Below are 18,643 nucleotides of genomic sequence, written 5' to 3' on the forward strand. Positions count from 1 at the left end.
GCATGATATCATTCTGGACCAGCTCCAGGAGGTGATGATTGGGGCCACTGTATTACAGTGGCTCTGTTCCTGCTTTCAAGGTTGTTTTCAGAAAGCAGTTATGGGGGGCTATTGCATCTTGTCTCTCATGCTATTGAACATCTATTTGAAGCCACTGGAAGCTATTGCCAAGAGATGTGGAGTGAGGTGTTATCCATCTGCAGGTGCCCAATTTTCTCTCTCCATTCCATCTCAATCTAGCTCAGATGCTAGAATGGTTCTTGGAAGCAGTGATGGACTGGATCCTGAGAAGACAGAAATGTTATGTGTTCTCCAGTCCCAGAGGTGAGGAGGTGGCCTGTTCTGAACAGACTTGCACTCCCCTGGAAGGACCAGGTCTGTAGCCTGTGGTACTCCTGGATTCAACATTGTCACTGGAATATCAGGTGGCCTCAGTGGCTAGGAGTGGCCATTCCCAGCTATGCAGCTGGTTTACCAACTACATACAGCCCCTTTTGGACAAATGTGATTTTGCCTCCATGCTCTGATACCTTTCAAATTGGATTGTTGTAACATGTTCTGTGTGGAGTTGCCCTGGAAGATGTCTCAGAAACTTCAACTGGTCTAAAATACATCTGCCAGACTTCTAGCTGGGTTTACATTTAGAGCTCACATAATGGTCATTATACTCATTATGGTATTTCTCACATAGGACAGAGTGGGTTACTTGGAAAGGAGCTTTGTGCTGCTTTTGCCTGTCTTCTGTTTTATGGCTAAATTGGAGGCCTGTGGGCAGAAAATCAGGCAGAAATGGAATGCTAATATAAATAATGACATGGGCCAATTGTATTTGGTCTCGTTCTGTTGACCTAGGGATTGAAGGACATGAAACAGGCAAGGTTTTTATCCAACTGCTGGAAAAAGAGTGTGCTAGGTTATCTGAAATTCTGAAGACACCTGTGTGTCAAAACATCTATTTTGAGCAATCTAAAACCATCACTTAACCATGGGAATCAGGAGATATGAAATGTCTTGGTGCCACTCTTGGTGGCTTGCAGTTAAAGAAGTGAAAGAATAAGAAGCAATCTGACAAATCATGGTACTGATTTAAAGGATCCTTTTGAATTTCTTCTTCTCTCCTCACTGAAGTGAGAGGGAAATGGTTGCAGTGGGATATAGTTCATGACCTTGCAAAACAAAACATGATTGTCTTCCTCATGTACTCTGCTTCCAAGCCTTTGCCAGTGATGCCACTTCAGACCTGTATTACCAAGCATATCAGAGAACACAGTTCTCATGTATCCTCTTATGTAAGTTTAGGAGAGAAAAATAATTATTACATTATTGATTAAATGCTTTGTGATAAACACAAAGGCCATCAAGAAGGCACGAGAGCAAAAAAGAACAGGAGTTAATTTGAAAAGTAAATCCATATGGAAAGACGGTAAAGTTAACATGTAGGCAATAATTACAGAACAGTCATTTTGCTAACAAGGAAAATATACTTCAAAGGGGTTTGCAGCACAAGGTAATTATTTTCCTTCTAGAATCTGGAGAAGCAGTGAGTTGAAGAGAGATGAATCTATGTGTGTGTGTCCTGTCATGTGTGTGACATGCACCCATTGCTCAAATCTGGCTATGCAATCCAACATGATTCAGTTCGTAAGAAAATGTTGTGCATGAACAGCGAAAGGGAATGCACATCCAAAGAGAACCATCCCATGTAATTCCAATTCAACTGGAGGATGGAGATGTAAAAACTGTCTCATTCATACCCTGAAGTGTAAATGGGGATTGCATATAATGCCTCACTGTTTTAGCTGGATGTGCATAATTTTTCTGTGTATGAACCCAGTTCTTAAAATCCAGCAAGAACAGCATACACTGTTTCAACCTGTGAATGTCCCCTGCTAGATCAGGGCCAAGAATTATTTCTCCAGTTCATACCCCTTTAAACAGTCATGGCTTCTCCCAAATACTCCTCATATTGGTAGCTTGCTACATGAAGTCATTTCCATGTGGCAACATTATAAGCTGCTGTTGCTGTCTGCATGTATGAAATGAGCTAAACACCGTACCTCTGTAATAAAAAAAACTTTGAAATGTCCCATAAGTAAAATAATAAATTTTTAAATTCATGTTTAGTTATTAGAGTACTTCTATCTCTTAGGGATGTGGGTGACGCTGTGGGTTAAACCACAGAGCCTAGGGCTTGCCGATCAGAAGGTCGGCTGTTTGAATCCCTGAGACAGGGTGAGCTCGCGTTGTTTGGTCCCAGCTCCTGCCAACCTAGCAGTTAGAAAGCACATCAAAGTGCAAGTAGATAAATAGATACCTCTCTGGCAGGAAGGTAAACGGCATTTCCATGCGCTGCTCTGGTTCGCCAGAAGCAGCTTAGTCATGCTGACCACATGACCCGGAAGCTGTACACCGGCTCCCACGGCCAGTAAAGCGAGATGAGCGCCGCAACCCCATAGTCGTCTGGGACTGGACCTAATGGTCAGGGGTCCCTTTACCCTTTACCTTTATCTCATCCTCTTAGTGAACCACTTAGAGGTCTAACTATAATCAAGTGGTATATAAATTTTGTTAAATAAATAAATTCCTCAAGCACATTTTCCCTCCCCCCTGGCACCTGCCCCCCTCCATGGCATTTGGGACTTGATGAATCTTCAATAATTGCAAACAAACAAATTCTCATTCTGTTTGCTGAAGTACACTGTCAATAGGAAATACATGGTTCTGTTTGTGAAATAAACAACTCAAATGCAATTCCGTGGTAAGCAAGACTGAATCAGTGTCAGTTGACAAAGTTTTGTAACTTGATTCTCCTCCAGGGGCCTCAAACAACTGTAATCTAATTAAGACATTGTACCCTGAATGTTCAGATACACAAACCCCATTTCTTTGCTCTTCACTATGGCAGTCTTGGCTGGATAAATTTCATCTCAGTTGTGTAATAGCTATTTCTTTATTTGGTTGGCTGAAATTACAGACCTCAAGAAGACAGTGCAAGTCAAAGCTTTCTTCCGAGCAGTGTCTCACTTGCTCTCTTGTTACCAAACTTAGGTGTGGAGATTTGAAGTGAGGAAAACAATGTGGGCTGTTTGCTTTATGGCGATTTTAATTGCTAGGATCTTACCGCAGAAAGATATTTTTGTGGATTTGGGGGAAAGATAGGGCTCTTGCATTCCAGATTATATGGTTGGAAGCAACACTAAATAGAGACATTAAAACTGTATGGTAAACTCTGAGATTATAGGTTGTAATCCATGAAAGATGGCTAGGGCCGAGCACTGGATTTGGCTGAAGCCCAAAGCCTAAACTGAATTGGGTGATGAGAAGGAATCTGGGCTTTTCCTGACTCGTGGAAACAGCCCTGGATTGCTCTAGGTTGAACTGGGTGTCCCGAGTGATCCAGGACTGTCAGGACTAGTCCAACCAGTTGTCAGGACTAGTCCAACCAGGACTAGTCCAACCAGTTGCAGACCAGGCACACAGGGTTTTTCCTATGATCAACTTCAAAGAAGGGGAGAAAATTTTAAAAAATTTCCCCACATCACCACAACAGAACATTGGATGTGGCCCATAAACCCTCCTGAGTGGGTCTTGAGTCTTTGTCCCAGGAAGACGGCAAGTGCTATCTGCAGGTATCCTTCTCAGGTGTGGCTGCTGTGTTGTGCATCTTCTATTTGCAAGTGTTGTGCTTAGGCTGCGAGGAGCCTAAGGGGATTCAAGTCCTTACCTGAGAGATGCCTGTCCGCTGCAGGGCAGCATGTTGCCATCTTGCTTTTTGTGTGCATGGTGACGGAGGGTTTGGTGCTGGGGGGGGGCGTGTCTCTACCACTGTGAGTTCCCTGGCTACCTCTGGGTGTGAAAAACCTGCAGGTGTCGTCTCTGACATGGTACGTGATTGGTGGGAACTGGTAGCATTTCCAGAGATGCTGTAACTGAAATTTTTATACTATTTTTGTACGTTCTGGTTCCGTACTTGATCCTTCCATTCCCAGGCTGAGCATCTAATAGAAACAGCAGCGTTCTACTAGCGTAGTAGCTGCAAGTCTCCATCCCCAGTGTAATGAGTATGTAGGACTGCACAGTAGGTGACCTTATAGATAGGAGAGAACTCTTTAGTCCTGGGCTTCTTCAAAGTCTGTTGCACTGAGCCAGTCTCCATCCACTATGTTTGGCAGCATGCTTGGCTCATGCTGAAACACATGGTGCACTTTTAAATAAATGATCTGATTTTGGAAAACTAGTAATTCTCTGATCTTTATTTTTCCACATAGACAAGATCAGCTTAAGATATACTTGGCCCACTTACAAAGTCTACATGATTTGAATTACAACATCAGCTTGTTCTTCCACAGTGCCATTTAACTTTATACAAGAACAAGGTGGGTCTTGGCTTTGAGAGTCATAAGGAGAACTTTTAAATACTACATATACTAGGATATTGATCTTACTGGTAATCAGCGTGCACATCGGTTTCATTATCAGAAACACTTTGACTCTTGGTTATGTTCATAGGGAGTGTTGTCCAGCTTCAATAATGTAGTATGCGTTGTCCTTCATATATTCCTAAAGCAGGATGTACGCTGTACATTTATATACAACAGTTGGTTCAAGCACAGACATTGCGGTGTCATGCTTTCATTCAAAACCAGGATGCCCCTTTCTCTCCCCCCCCCCAATTACAGTCACATAGGGCATCTAATATGCAATATATTGCTTTGCAAATGCAAAATAATTGTTGCAGACCGGCCTTCATGATGGAATGGAATGGCGTATATTGCACACACTTCTTTATTCCTTCAAAAAATAAAAAGGTCTATCATAAATATACGGACCAATATATGACGTTGAAGAAAAGGAAGCAAAATGGAAACAACGCCCTTGCATACAGATCGATCCGCTTGGCAGCTGACGGGATGACAGGCTTGGGAGGAGGAGGCTTCTTGTTGTTCTTTGCCTGAGACTTCCCAAGCCCACTGTTCACTTCGATGGGCTTTCCGTAACAGTCATAGTTTGACAGTTCAAAATCCCTTGGCAAGCTTCCAACAATACTGAAATCGTTGGATCTCAGGTCAGATTTCGAAGTACAAACTTTTTTGCATCGGGTCTCCCCAACCTAGGAAAACAAGCCAACAAACAGCATTTCAGAAGCCATGAGTTACTCTCGTGTTTCAGTAGCAAGCACACAACCAAGTTAGCTAACCTATTCTATACGGGTTGGGCTGCAACTTGAGACTCATAACTAAGGCTGCAGTCCTAAGCCCACTTACCTGGGAGTAAAGGGAGTAAACCCCAGTGAATTCAATAGGACTTCCTTCTGAGTAGATGTGGTTAGGACTACACTGTTATTTTAGCTGGGGGCCTACATCGACTGGACTCTGCAGCGATTCCAGTTGTTCCTTTGCTCTGTTAATTACATGCAAGTAAGATATACTAAACTGCCACGTTTTCATGCTGCTGTTCCAATTGTGTTGTGTATTGATTTTAATTGTTTTACTGTATATCTTGCTTAATCTGCAATTGCATTTTTAAACTACTCTAGCATAAATATGAAGACAGCTGGAATAGCTGGAATATGCCTTAAAAACGCAAATAAACATTTGCCTGGCTCAATTCAGATTCCATCCATCAAAGTCTTCCTGCTGAACACATTTTGTCATTATCAAAGAGTCAAAGATCTAGAACCATAATGGTAATTTATTTAAAATCTATGCTAATAAAGTCCTAAACAATCTGCTCAAATGCAAATTATGTTTATCCATCTGAACAGAAGTTGGGTGGAGGTGTCCTTTTAAAAAAATAAATGCATTGTGAGGAATTTCAGAAAATATTCATGATGAGAAAATGCACAAGTGAAGAAAGAAAGAAAACATGGGCAATGTTTTGTGATTGGATAATACTATGAAGGGACATATAAATGAACAATGCTAGCCAAAATTATGACTCTGTGCTGATTTGTATCAGAAGCAAGTGACAGGAGATTTCTCGTTAGAGGTTTTAAAAGATACACAAGAAATATACATATTTCTCTTTTAGGAGTGATTGCCTACATTTTCATCACCTTCTGAAATATATTCATCACATGCATGATGCCCAAGTCATTATTTTAAGCCAATGCACAATCATCAGCATATTGGATGGGGGCGCAGTATCTTTAAATGGGCAGGATGAAAATGTGATTTTTCAAATCTTGAGGGACTGGGCAGCCCAAAGTAATACATGTTTGAATCAACTTCCCTACAACGAAAGACTGAAATATTTGGGCCTTAAAAACAACAACACCCTCTCACATTAATTTTTTCACTAATCTTCAGAAATAGTGAGAGAAAAATGAATGTATGCCTTTAAAGGAAGTATAGAAAGGGACTTTCTTTGAAACAACAATAGAATCAGGTAATTCATAGAATTCATGAAGAATTCATAGAATTCTTTGAAACAACAATAGAATCAGGTAATTCATAGAATTCATGAAGATCATCTACTCCAGGCATCCCCAAACTTCGGCCCTCCAGATGTTTTGGACTACAATTACCATCATCCCTGACCACTGGTCCTGTTAGCTAGGGATCATGGGAGTTGTAGGCCAAAACATCTGGAGGGCCACAGTTTGGGGATGCCTGATCTACTCCAACTCCCTGCACTGCAGGAATCTTTCACCCATCGTGGGGCTTGAACCCACAACTCTGAGTCTCATGCTCTATTGACAGAGCTAGCACTGTCATATGTTCAAAAGCACAAACCGAAAGAGAAGAAGAGTTTGGATTAGATATCCCGCTATATCACTACCTGAAGGCGTCTCAAAGCGGCTAACATTCTCCTTTCCCTTCCTCCCCCACAACAAACACTCTGTGAGGTGGGTGGGGCTGAGAGACTTCAAAGAAGTGTTACCAGCCCAAGGTCGCCCAGCAGCTGCATGTGGAGGAGCGGAGACGCGAACCCTTTTCCCCAGATTACGAGTCTACCGCTCTTAACCACTACAGCACACTGGCTACAGGATAATGTTAGAGCTGTGAGATCAACTGGAAGACACCACAATGGCAACATATGAATGGACAGCTTATAGACGCAGACTTTCTTTGGATAAGTACAATGATATTTTGAATGGGTTTACACAGAATATATTAGGTTATTGAAAAGTATATGTATATTAGGGTAATGAGAATATGCATTTCTGTATATTAATGTATGGTAAGCTAACTGTATTGTTTCTTTTTTCAATCTCACCCACTTCTTCTTGCTTTCTTTTTTCTCATTCTATCTTCTTATAAATGAAATGTTATTAATAAAATATTAATTTAAAAAAACTGGAAGAGAGCACAATAATTTCATACAATTTTAACTAAGGGACTCCTTTCACTGATTGGCACAGGAGCATGGTATGTGTGAATGAATTCACAAATTGAACTGAACTACAGTACTAAGCGCCCACCCCCTCATAGCCTACATATGTGCAAAAGTAAAATAAAAAAATTCCTTCAGTAGCACCTTAAAGACCAACTAAGTTTTTATTTTGGTATGAGCTTTCGTGTGCATGCACACTTCTTCAGATACCATGTGTGTGCATGCACACGAAAGCTCATACCAAAATAAAAACTTAGTTGGTCTTTAAGGTGCTACTGAAGGAATTTTTTTATTTTACTTCGATCCAGACCAACACGGCTACCTACCTGTAACCATATGTGCAAAAGGAATTTGTTATAAATGATGATGATGCCGCAAAGAGTCACTAGAGGGTGCAAGATGGTAATTTGTTTCTTGGTAGGCAGGCTCTGGCACCAGGGAACAAACTGTGTTTTCCTACTGTTCAGAGGGGAAGCTAAGCTGTACATTTCCCCATGACTGTCAGCTGGAATTAAGCAATAGCAATGCATCTATTCATCTTCTGCATAATTGATCTAGTTTTGCACCATCATTCTGATGCTCAACTGTAGCCATGAAAATACCTTCTGAGTTAATTGATGAGACAATAAATACATTCTGTTATGCAGCTCCATCAGTGGCCCTGGAGGTCCATTTAATCTGGAGGGACGGAGGCAGGAGCACACAGACACAATCTCTCTCACACACACATATACAACTAGCCACACTTAATGTAATAATAATAATAATAATAATAATAATAATTTATTTATCTGGCTGGGCACACAAACCTCACACACACACTGTCCTGACACTGTCATGCATTTTTGGCTCTCTCTAACCTGGCACACCCTGTGTCTGTGTCTCACACACCAAAGGTAAGGGTTGGGATGGGGAAGAGTAAAGCTGGAATGTGTGAGAAAGAGCATTTCTGTGCTCCATGGTGAGAAAGGATGCTCTCCTTTGCTTCCTCTGTTCTTGGTGAGAAAAGCAAGTGCAGCTGCCATTACCCCCTCCATTCTCAAGGAATTGCAATTTCTTTTTCTTTTCTTCTTTTTAAAAAGGTTAATCAATTATGTCACAGCATTTAACCCGAGGCATGACATTTTGTCTTCTGATGGACAGGAACAAAAAATTTCCTGGGGTCAAAGACTTGATTCACTTGAAGACCTAAAGGACCAATCCCACTTGTGGCTGAAGCATCTTCCTAGTAAAAGGTGTGTTGGTGGTCCTTTGAGAATACCTAATACTACATATAAAGCCATGGCAATGTTGTGCTGCCTCTAAGAAAACAGGGCTGTTCTGAATGGCACCCCTTAGGATTTGATGCAAAGGACCACGATTGCACATCTCTTGTTCTCAGGGCCCTCCCATGACATTTTGGGACGGCAAATGATACCTCTCCCCACAAGTCATGGTACATATTATCCTAAGGCTAGTCAAGAAAATCCCGCAAGTGCCTTTCCCCCTCCCTTGCAGTACTAATACAACAATAAATCAGATACCTAACCATTTGCTGCCATGACAGCCCAAATCAGCTCCCTGAGGGACAAGCCTGATTTTTTTTTTTACCCTTCTTTGTGCGCCTACTTCAGAAGCTCTTTCAGCAAGCATCTTAAACTTTCGAAAATGCTTCCCCGCAGCATCACAATCAAATACAATGAACTACTTAGGCAACAACCCTTCAATTGAGCATCTACAAAGCATCGCCCCCTATGCTTTAAAAAAAACAAAACTGAAAATTGAGCAAGCTTGCAAAAGTAAAGACACAATAAAGGCACTTACCTGTAAAGTGCTGATGTGCACAGGGGTGCCTGTGCCATTCACAGTATTCTTCTTAGCGGCATTTCCGCCTTTCCCTTCTGCTTGCTCTGCTTTGGCCATTTTGGCTTTTTCAACTTCGATTCGCTTTGGATTGTTCAGCATAACCTGAACCACGGCATACTCAACCAGCGAAGCAAAGCCAAAGAGAAGGCACGCAATCAGCCACACGTCTAAGGCCTTTACGTAAGACACTTTGGGGAGTTCGGCAGCAAGCGTGGTACATTCTGAGGCCAAGCTGAGCACTGAAAAGATACCTAAAGGAGAGAGTGGGAAAGATCCAAGAATGTAATAGAAGCTTTCCTGCACTGCTAGCCCTTTCCCCTCTTTGCCGCCTCTTCCAATGTTTATGCTTCCAGTTCCTAAAGGATGGCATTTCCTAAAAAGGAACAGGAGTTGCTGATGCACCACATATGCTTTGCAGGAGATGAAAATGAATGTACACGGTGAATTATGGATTCCGGTGCATGCACTGATCACATAATAATTCTGATCACATATATAAGCAATGATGGCTGCAAATGGTTTTTATTGTTGCTAACTGCTCTATTTATCATGGCACAACTATGTCTTTTTACCTTATCAGCACTAGTTCTTACCACCAATCAAATGGTGTTTTAGATGTCACAAAATGATGGAGTAATATTGAAATTGAGTGTCTTGACTGGTGGCTATCTCTGCTCCCGAGTTTCCCTGCAGGGAATGTAGCAATCAAAGTGATCGTCTATATGGGTACTAATTTTATACATTTCAAAACATTTTTAAGCGTCCATCATGTTGTTATGTTGCTACTTTGAAAAATGTGTGTTGAATTTAACAATTGTCCACCTTTGACGGCAAAGAACCAAGGATATTCATCTTTGCAGAGCTACATTCCATAGTCCTTCAAATACCTTGTACTTCACAGCCATTTAAAGTTTGAAAACTAACCTCAGTCAATGGATTTCAGATTTTAGAAAAAGAGTTCAGCTTGGCCTTTCATTGCTTTGTTCAACAGGGCAGCGGAGGTCACTGTGGCCTGCTGCTACTTTCCATTTGCCTTGAATCTGAGGGTGAAAAGTTCATCCTCAGAGAGATGGAAAAGAATAAGATCTTACACTATTTCAAAGGAAATGTGTAATCTGGCTGAAGGGGGTGGGAGAAAGATTTCAACCAAGTAGCCACTTTGCTCTGAAACCAACAGTATTATGGCTCCAGAAAATGTCAGAGAAGGGCTTCTGAATATGCTGGAATTTGAAGGCTGCTGGGTCTAGCCAACAGGAGGGCAACATGTTGTGTAGACCTTAGGCTGGGTGAGAGAACACAGACCAGGTGGGAAAATATGCCCCACCAGACCTCTCTCTATCTAGCACTTGCAACTTTCTCCCCCTTGGCCACACCCCTTGCCAGCCCTCCTTCCTGCCACAATTAGAATTTTTTGCTTGCCTGGAATGCTTCACCCACTTTTGCATCTGGCATATGGTCTAAAAAGGATTCCCTACATTTGATTTAGGGGAGCATGCCCTGTCCTAGTTCTCATGCAGAGAGAACTAAAGACAGTGACACACCATCTTCTCACTGCTAAAGTGGCTTAGGACCACCCCACAAACTGAATAAATGTGGGAGCTTTTTCAGTGAGGACTGTACCAGTGAAGACTGTACCTTTCGCTTTGGCTGGTGACAGCTTGCCTCGTCTCACTTTTCTATTTGCAAGGTTCATAGTTAAGTTGGAAACTTAGTTGTGCAATACCATCAGTACTACCATCCTCAAGTTTCCTTGAAGGGGGCAGCAGCATCACATGGTATCTTTGGGGAACTGCTAGGGCCTCGGGGCCCACCAACACAGATGCACACTATTTCCACCTCCTCCAATGCCCTGGATGTAGCATCACTCTTGAAACTATTGAACATCATGGTCATTTTAGGAAATGAACATGGCAGCTGCTAGGATGCTTAAAGCACCACTGTTGCTGTCTACCTCATGGCTATTGTGGTACTTGGCACTTGTGGTACATCATCTGGCAGCTGCTTAGAGCCACCATTACTCCACTTTCCACCATTAGGTACTGTGGGTGCATACTAGAATTCACTAGGGCCCATCGAGAAACCATCTTACACTAAAGTCAGGCTAGTGCTTGGATGGGTCCTAAGGTGGTTTGCTGGGGGGGGGGTGCCCTCAAATCTATTGGTGACTGTGCAAAAGGAGATGAAACAAAAATAGGAATCCAAGTTTTCTGGACTGTTGCTGAAATGCTCACTTGAAAGTGAGGTTCACTCTTAGCCGAAACCTATAGATGGAAATGGGTATCAAAACATTTCATCATCCCACCCCCACCCCCATATTATAGCTGTCAAGTTCTCCCTTTTTAAAAGGGAAATTCCCTTATGCTGAATAGGCTTCCTCGCGAGAAAAGGGAAAACTTGACAGCTATGCCCCATATGTTCAACAAATGTTGGTGAAGCCCCATATACTCCCCCTGGCTAAGGTTTAAAGATCCAGAACCTGTTATTCTCCCCCTGCACCCCAAAACTGATAACGCTTCTGAAGTTCTACTCACAGTTGCACTCATACACGCCACAGTGGTGATTTAGAGAGCAGAGACAGGCTACAGATCTTGTCTTTTAAAAAGTGGAGAGATGTATGGGACTGAAAAAGAAGATTGGGATGAGAGTGAAGAGCATGCCATGAGAGTTGAGTTGCCTTCAGTAATCCAATGAAATCTGCTACTGAAGGAACCACAGAACAGACATTGGGTGACATTGGGTGGTTCTGACGGCAGGTGAAACTCAGGATTACCCAGAGGCACTCTTGCAGCACTTGCATCAGGATTGATCCAAAACGAGAGCCATGACAGGACAACAATGAGCAGCGTGGGAGCATAAACGCCCATCATGTAAAAGCCAACTTGTCTTCTTAAAGTGAAGATCACTTCTACACAGGTGTAGTAACCTTTGGAGGAAGAATAGACACGTTTAGGTATTCATGTCTCTATAAGCCCCTGGTCTCAGATAAGGATGCTTTAAAATCACCCAGCCTCTTGCTCCACATTTTGTGGGTTCTTCATATGATTTCAAAAGAAGCTGTCCTGAACTTTGAGCTTGCCCTAATTCGGGTTCAAATACTTTGTGGCAGGGACTGAACAAGGAGAATATCTGCTTTTAGTAGCTCTGTGTCAGTTGACAGGAGAGAAAAACAGCAAGACTAAGGCCTGGTGAATGTAAGAGGTTTCTCACACTCACATATACACACAGTATCCTCCTCTGCCTATAGTGACAAAAAGGGCAGGTTTGTTTCCATAAGAGGATTACTTCTTCTTGTATATAAAACATAAGTAGATATTACGCTATAGCCAATATGGCAGTATTCCACTTCCTGCTTTGGGGGGGGGGGGAAATGAAATCTATGTAATGAAATTTCATTGTGTGACTGTGCAAATCTCCTTTTGTAAAATACAAAAATAATGTTTGGATGAATTTTCTCAATGATATTAAGTGACACGTTAGTGCAGATCTTCAGAGACAGGACTGACCACTCTCTAGCCAACCTCTTTACACAACAAACCTAAGTACGAACATTCATAATAAAACATAAAGTTTGTTGCTAATGGTTTTGGGAATAATCACTAAAAAGTCCGGGGCAAAATACAACTAAAATAAAACATGAAGAGCAAAATTGTCTAATTAATGTATTGAATATGTCCTGGTTATTTGCTCCTCTCCTCTTTTATGATCTTGAGCTAGTGGAATGCTTTCTATGCCATTTATAAACGGATTCCACGGATTGTCAAATTCTTATTTCATTTTCCATACTATATATGACTTTTATGTGTTCAGCTGTTTGTGTTAGGTCAGAAATTCACTCCTGCTCTGACTAAAAGCCCTTATATTATATTTCAATAGAAAGCATAACATTCCTAGTCACCGAGATGAACAATGTAAATTTCACATGAAGGGAGGCCAGCTGGCAGTTTCATTATAATAATAATTCAATAGTCAAAACTGAACACAAGAGATATCTTGAAACTCCTCCTGCTTGTGCTGTCTCTAGCCATGTTTGCTCCCACACACTAAGAGTGGAATCCTAATTCCTATCCCCTGTTGGGGGTGGGGCTTATGGAGCAGGGACACCACAGTGGTCACAGAAGGTGGAGGAGGGTCGGGGCAATCAGGGCCAAACCCAGCACCAAGTGGGTGCAACAATTGGGTTTGGATGAGGCCACAGCAGGTGATGGCTACAAGACTGGCTCAGAATCCCTTTGTCTCAGCCCTTCCCTTGGAACAGCAGAGCCAAGCAAAGAGACACTCAATCCAATGCTCCTCCCTGCCTGGCATAGAAACCTGCTGGATTGCATACATTTAGTTGTGTTAAGTGCTATCAGGATTCCAATTCCTCTAAAAGTAAGATCATAACTGGGAGAACAATTAATCCCCATGCTGTAGCTGCCAATACACACATTGCATCTCAGTTTTGCAGAATTACAATCTGATTCAAAATCCAGTCAAAGAATATGCAGCTGTAAAAACCAGCCTGGGGCAAAAACGAGAGTTAGTTTGGTAGCTGGACTTTGGCAATCACTGCTTAATAGAGAAATGAAATGAAATAGGGAAGAAACAGTGATCTAACTGAATAAAATATATTGTGCCATTTGTTTCTGAATGCAATTACCTCGTAACTGTATTATGTTCTCCTACAATCTTCAGGATATGATGAGATATTGCCCCATAAAACTGTGGCAGACTATGAATTTCGTCATCTTACTACTACAGTTAGACCCACACACAAAAAGCTAACATTTGTACTGAAGCCATTAATTGATTTTGAATCTATGCAATTAATTAATTAATGGACTGATGTCAGGCAACAATAAAGCTCTAATGCAAATGAGTCAGCAATCCGCCCCCTCCACTGATCACTTTGATGGAGGTCTGATTATTTCCCCCTCTTACATACCTCATCATAATGCCCCCATGCCGATTATAGTGTCAACTAGTATGACTCACTAGGCTAATCATCTAGTCATTATCAAGGCTAGTTAGTACAATCATAGTTAGCAAGAAATATCAGCAGCTACCTAATGGCAATCTGCATAAACCAGGTATCACAGATCAGGTTTCAGGAACTAAGGTTTAATGCAGTAGCCTCAGTGGTGGAACCAGTGCTTTTTTCCAGGGGATACTCAAGGGTACGCAATATCAGCACCTCTTTTTGTTGTTGTTAAAAAGTGTGGCACAACTTCATAGTGAGTACTAATCTGTTCACATAATAAGCTTGGCTTGTTAACCACTTAACAGACCTAGTACTTGATTGAACATCAAGACATCAGAAGTATTAGAGTAGGAGAGCCATTATCCGAAAATACATGTCATTAAGTACAGAGGATACCTAGACAGCTTACAAAAGTCGTGGGAATTCTGACACTACCAGTCTCATGACCAACTGCTGGGTCACTTGACAGATGGAAGCCCTGCCAAAATTGCTTCCAGGAACCAATAATTACATCATAAGCTACATGGATGAAACAAGTTGTAACCACTGGTACATTGTGCATGTAATTTCAGACACCCAACCTGACTGACTTGGTTGCAATTTACTCCCTTTCTGACCTCTCCAAAATAGGATAATGGAGACCATTAATTCCATCACAAGGTATATGGCACAACCAGGGTAGATTTTTTTTTTTTGCATCATAAAATATCCACTCTGACTCTTCTCTATGGGGCCAATCCCAAATTTGACCATTTAATATAGTCCAGGCCATTAAGGCCAAGGTCTAAAATTATCTGGCTGCATCACCAAGAGCTCTACTTGGAATGCATCACTTGAACAAACCCTCTTTTAGTGCACTTGCTGAATTTCAGATCAGGCGAACCCCTCAAGCAAATGTTACAGGTCTGTTCCTACTTAGGCTCTAGCACCATGTTTTAGGACAGTCAGTGAAAAACCTATTCTTCTGACAGACCCAGTGAATTAAGTATCTCAGTCCCCCCTCTCCTTGGTGTTCTTGTCTGTAGGATTAATTTTCTTCAGTGTAACAAGGAACAGAGCAATCCCAACCCCAGATCTGCTGACTGGAGGAGGCTAGCACTGAACAGAGGAGCCTCTCCACTGGTGGAAAAAGGGCTGCTGGCAGGAAGGGTCATGTCCTCTGGGGAGGTTCTCCAACCCCAAACCTGTCAAAGGTTCCCTGGGCACAGAGCTGATTCCACCAGTTGTTGTTGATGTCAGAAGCAGTCTTGGATCTGCTACAGCAGGCATCCCCAAACTGCGGCCCTCCAGATGTTTTGGCCTACAACTCCCATGATACCTAGCTAACAGGACCAGTAGTCAGGGATGATGGGAATTGTAGTCCAAAACATCTGGAGGGCCGAAGTTTGGGGATGCCTGTGCTACAGCGAAGGCCCCTTTGTTTCCCCAGGATTGGGCCCCTTACTTACACCAGCCTAAAGGTCGCCTGAGTAATTTGCCCACCTTTGGTTTCAATGAGAAGTGGGGAGGAAGAATGCTGGGGGAGAAAATGGAAAATGTACCACTTTTCACTCTGGTAGGGCTCTGGAAGTGGTGACTCATCAACTGCTTCACTCACATCCAGAGTAATTGACATATTATATTTCTGTTTACAGTTTCTGACACCATTCAGAAATATAGGTGCATTTTCTCAAACATGTTCTATCTCACAAATAAGTATACTATTTATAGGGTTGAGTGCTATCTAAATCTTGCATCAAGGGTAGACAATGTGGTGCTCTCAAGATGTTGTTGGATTCCAACTCCCATCTGCCAACACAGCAAATAGTCAAGGGTGATAGGAACTGTAGACCAGCAACATCTAAAGGGTACGGCATTGGCTGCTGCTCTTCTACCTGGATGGCCCATTAGAAATATCAAGGTATTTTGATTCATAAGACAGATATTGGGACTGCATAAATGCTGCAAAACAAAACATGACTTCTTCCCCTCCATTCTGATATCTTATTTTAGAGAAAGCATTTCCCCCCCATCACTTTGTGGTTAAAATGTCGATGTTCATCTAAACATTAATCCATATATATATATATATATATATATATATATATATATATATATACTATATATATAGTATATATATACCATATACTATCTATATATATAAAAATGTAAAAATCGTGAAATCCGGGGTTCCACTTTTCTCCGTAACCGCTTGACCGATCGTCCTGAAATTTGGACACAACGATCCAGGCCACTCCTAGAGCGTTGTTGGGGGCAAGCATTCCTGAAATTGCACACCTGCGCAGGTACAGAAATGCTTTCCCACCAAGTCAAACAGCGCCCTCAAGTGGAATTCCTCCCACAGTACACCCCCTCCCTTCCTGTGAAATCTAAGCCACACCCACAAACCAAATGACATCATCATCAACCAAGCAACTGAAGGCCACAAAGGCATCCATTATCACCCCTAGGCTCCTGTCAGGCTGCCAGGCCTCCGCTAGGCCGAGTGGGGGGGGATAACCCACAACAACGCACTTGGGGACATGGCAAGGGGTTTTTACTTTACAATTTAACACCACTACCCCCCAATCCCCCCAAAAAAAACCACAAGACAAAAATAAATATCATCCTTCAAAACGTCATGAGATATGCTGGTCATGGGGGGGGCACAAACAGAATAGATCATGGATCAGGACACGTGGGGGCAGTCACAGGGATTAGCCACAAGGACGCGTCACACCCACAAACCCTGCCTCCGCCATGAGATCCTGTAAAACAGGGGGACTCTGAGGCTCAGGGGGATCTGAAGGGGGCCTATTACCAGACAACCCACACAGTCAGGCCAGGGCCAAGGAATGCAGATACAGGGCAGAGGCCTCGGGTCACATTTAAAATACTAGCCCAAGCCAAGGCCTCACCTCTACTTTACAGCCTAAAGACTAGGCCTTGGCTCCATTTTACAGACTAGGCCTCAGTCTACAGCCCTTTAAATACTAAACCGAATAGAGCCCTGGGTGGGAGGAGCCCAAATAGGTCATGGGCTGACGTAGGGTAGGGGGAGCAACTGTCCAACAACCACCAAAACAGCCATTCCACCCACAAGGCCCAAGCCCAAAGCCTCTCCCAGTGGCTGCATTAATAAAGGCCTGGCAGCATTAGGCAGTCATTCATCATTTCTCCTAACACGCACTTGGGGACGAGGCTACGGCGGCCATTTTAAGTAAGGGTACCTAGCAAATATCCAGGACAACCCCAGGATAAACTACCTTCACCAAAACTACAACTCCACCAATCCAAAAAGGACTCTAAAGGTAGGATGCCACATCTCTACCCCCAGCAACATGACTTCTTAACTTCCTAATATTTACAATTCTTTTCAGATCTCATACCCACCTCCCACCTTTTACTTGCAGATCATTCCAACATCCATTTCTACCCATACTGTCATATATTTATTTTTCCTAAAAAAACAAACCCCACATTGGCTTATTTTCAGGGGATGTCTTATATTTATTTATTATTATGGTCGAGGACCAGCTCTAGGATGTCTTATTTTTTATTACGCGTCCAGCCTTGCCTCTTCCTTGGGGCCCTGCAGAACTGTGCCTATCACTATGTCTTATTTTTGGGGTATGGCTCATATTGCGCAAATGCTTAGAAATCCTGATTGTAAGCCTCTGTGTCTTTTTTAAAAAAACAACAACAACCATGCATTTCTCTCCCCAGTTTAAGTCCTCAGATATTTGCAGTGGCCACCCCCACCCCCACCCCCATTTAAAATCCCCTACCTTCCCCTTGCCACTTCCTGGGTTTTTTATGGAACTGAACAACTCAGGTAATTCAGAATGCACCTTCTGCTGCCAGGCCCTTGCAGGGCCAGCCAGAGGCCCGGGCCAGGTAGATAAGATAATGTGGCCCTGTTTTTAACCCTTTTGTTACTTTTTTCATTTTACTGATTGTGAATATGCAGACCGAGGCCCCCTTTAGATTTGGAGGCCTGCACCAAGTGGCCCATATGACCCCCCTCCTTCTGTCTGGGCCTGTCTGTTGCTACAGGGCTATGGGGCTTCACTATTTGACACCCCCCCCCTCGGGATTTTTTAAGTAGCTCTCTGCCTCCCAGGGCACATCATCACCCCGATCCTTAATCTAAATATATAGAAATGCTCACCATGCGTGCGCAGGGGCCAATGTATGGAGATACAGGGGGGAGGGGACAACAGAGGGCTCAGACAAAAGTAAATAGGGTGGGGGCCAATGTAGGAAGATACCGGGGGTAGGGGCCAACACTCCCCAGGGACAACACAAGGCTCAGACAAAAGTGCATGCTGGGAAATAAAACCCAGAACCTAACAGTTCCTTCTCCAAGGGTGGGGGCCAAGGTATGGACATACATGGGGGAGGGGCCAACACTCCCCAGGGACAACACAGGGATGAGCCGGGGTGGAGGGAGGAGGAGCAGGATACATCATGGATCGGGACAGGGTGGGGTGGGGATCACAGGAAAGAACCACAGCAACGTGT

At 42.9% G+C, this 18,643-nt stretch overlaps 1 protein-coding gene across 2 annotated transcripts in view; it reads right to left on the reverse strand.

Moving 5' to 3' along the window:
- Positions 1-4,238: 4,238 nt before the first annotated feature.
- Positions 4,239-18,643, reverse strand: part of GLRB (glycine receptor beta) — a 30,717-nt gene continuing 16,312 nt past the window's right edge. For both annotated transcript variants that reach the window (XM_088661086.1, XM_035113331.3), the window contains exons 8-10: positions 11,951-12,103; positions 9,139-9,431; positions 4,239-5,110 (exon numbers count right to left, since the gene is read on the reverse strand). In XM_088661086.1, coding sequence (XP_088517212.1) covers positions 4,814-5,110; positions 9,139-9,431; positions 11,951-12,103 — 743 coding nt within the window. In that variant the 3' untranslated portion in view covers positions 4,239-4,813. The remainder of the gene's footprint in view (positions 5,111-9,138; positions 9,432-11,950; positions 12,104-18,643) is intronic.

The sequence above is a fragment of the Zootoca vivipara genome, chromosome Z1, assembly GCF_965207765.1.
Source record: "Zootoca vivipara chromosome Z1, rZooViv2.hap1.1, whole genome shotgun sequence".
NCBI lineage: Eukaryota > Metazoa > Chordata > Lepidosauria > Squamata > Lacertidae > Zootoca > Zootoca vivipara.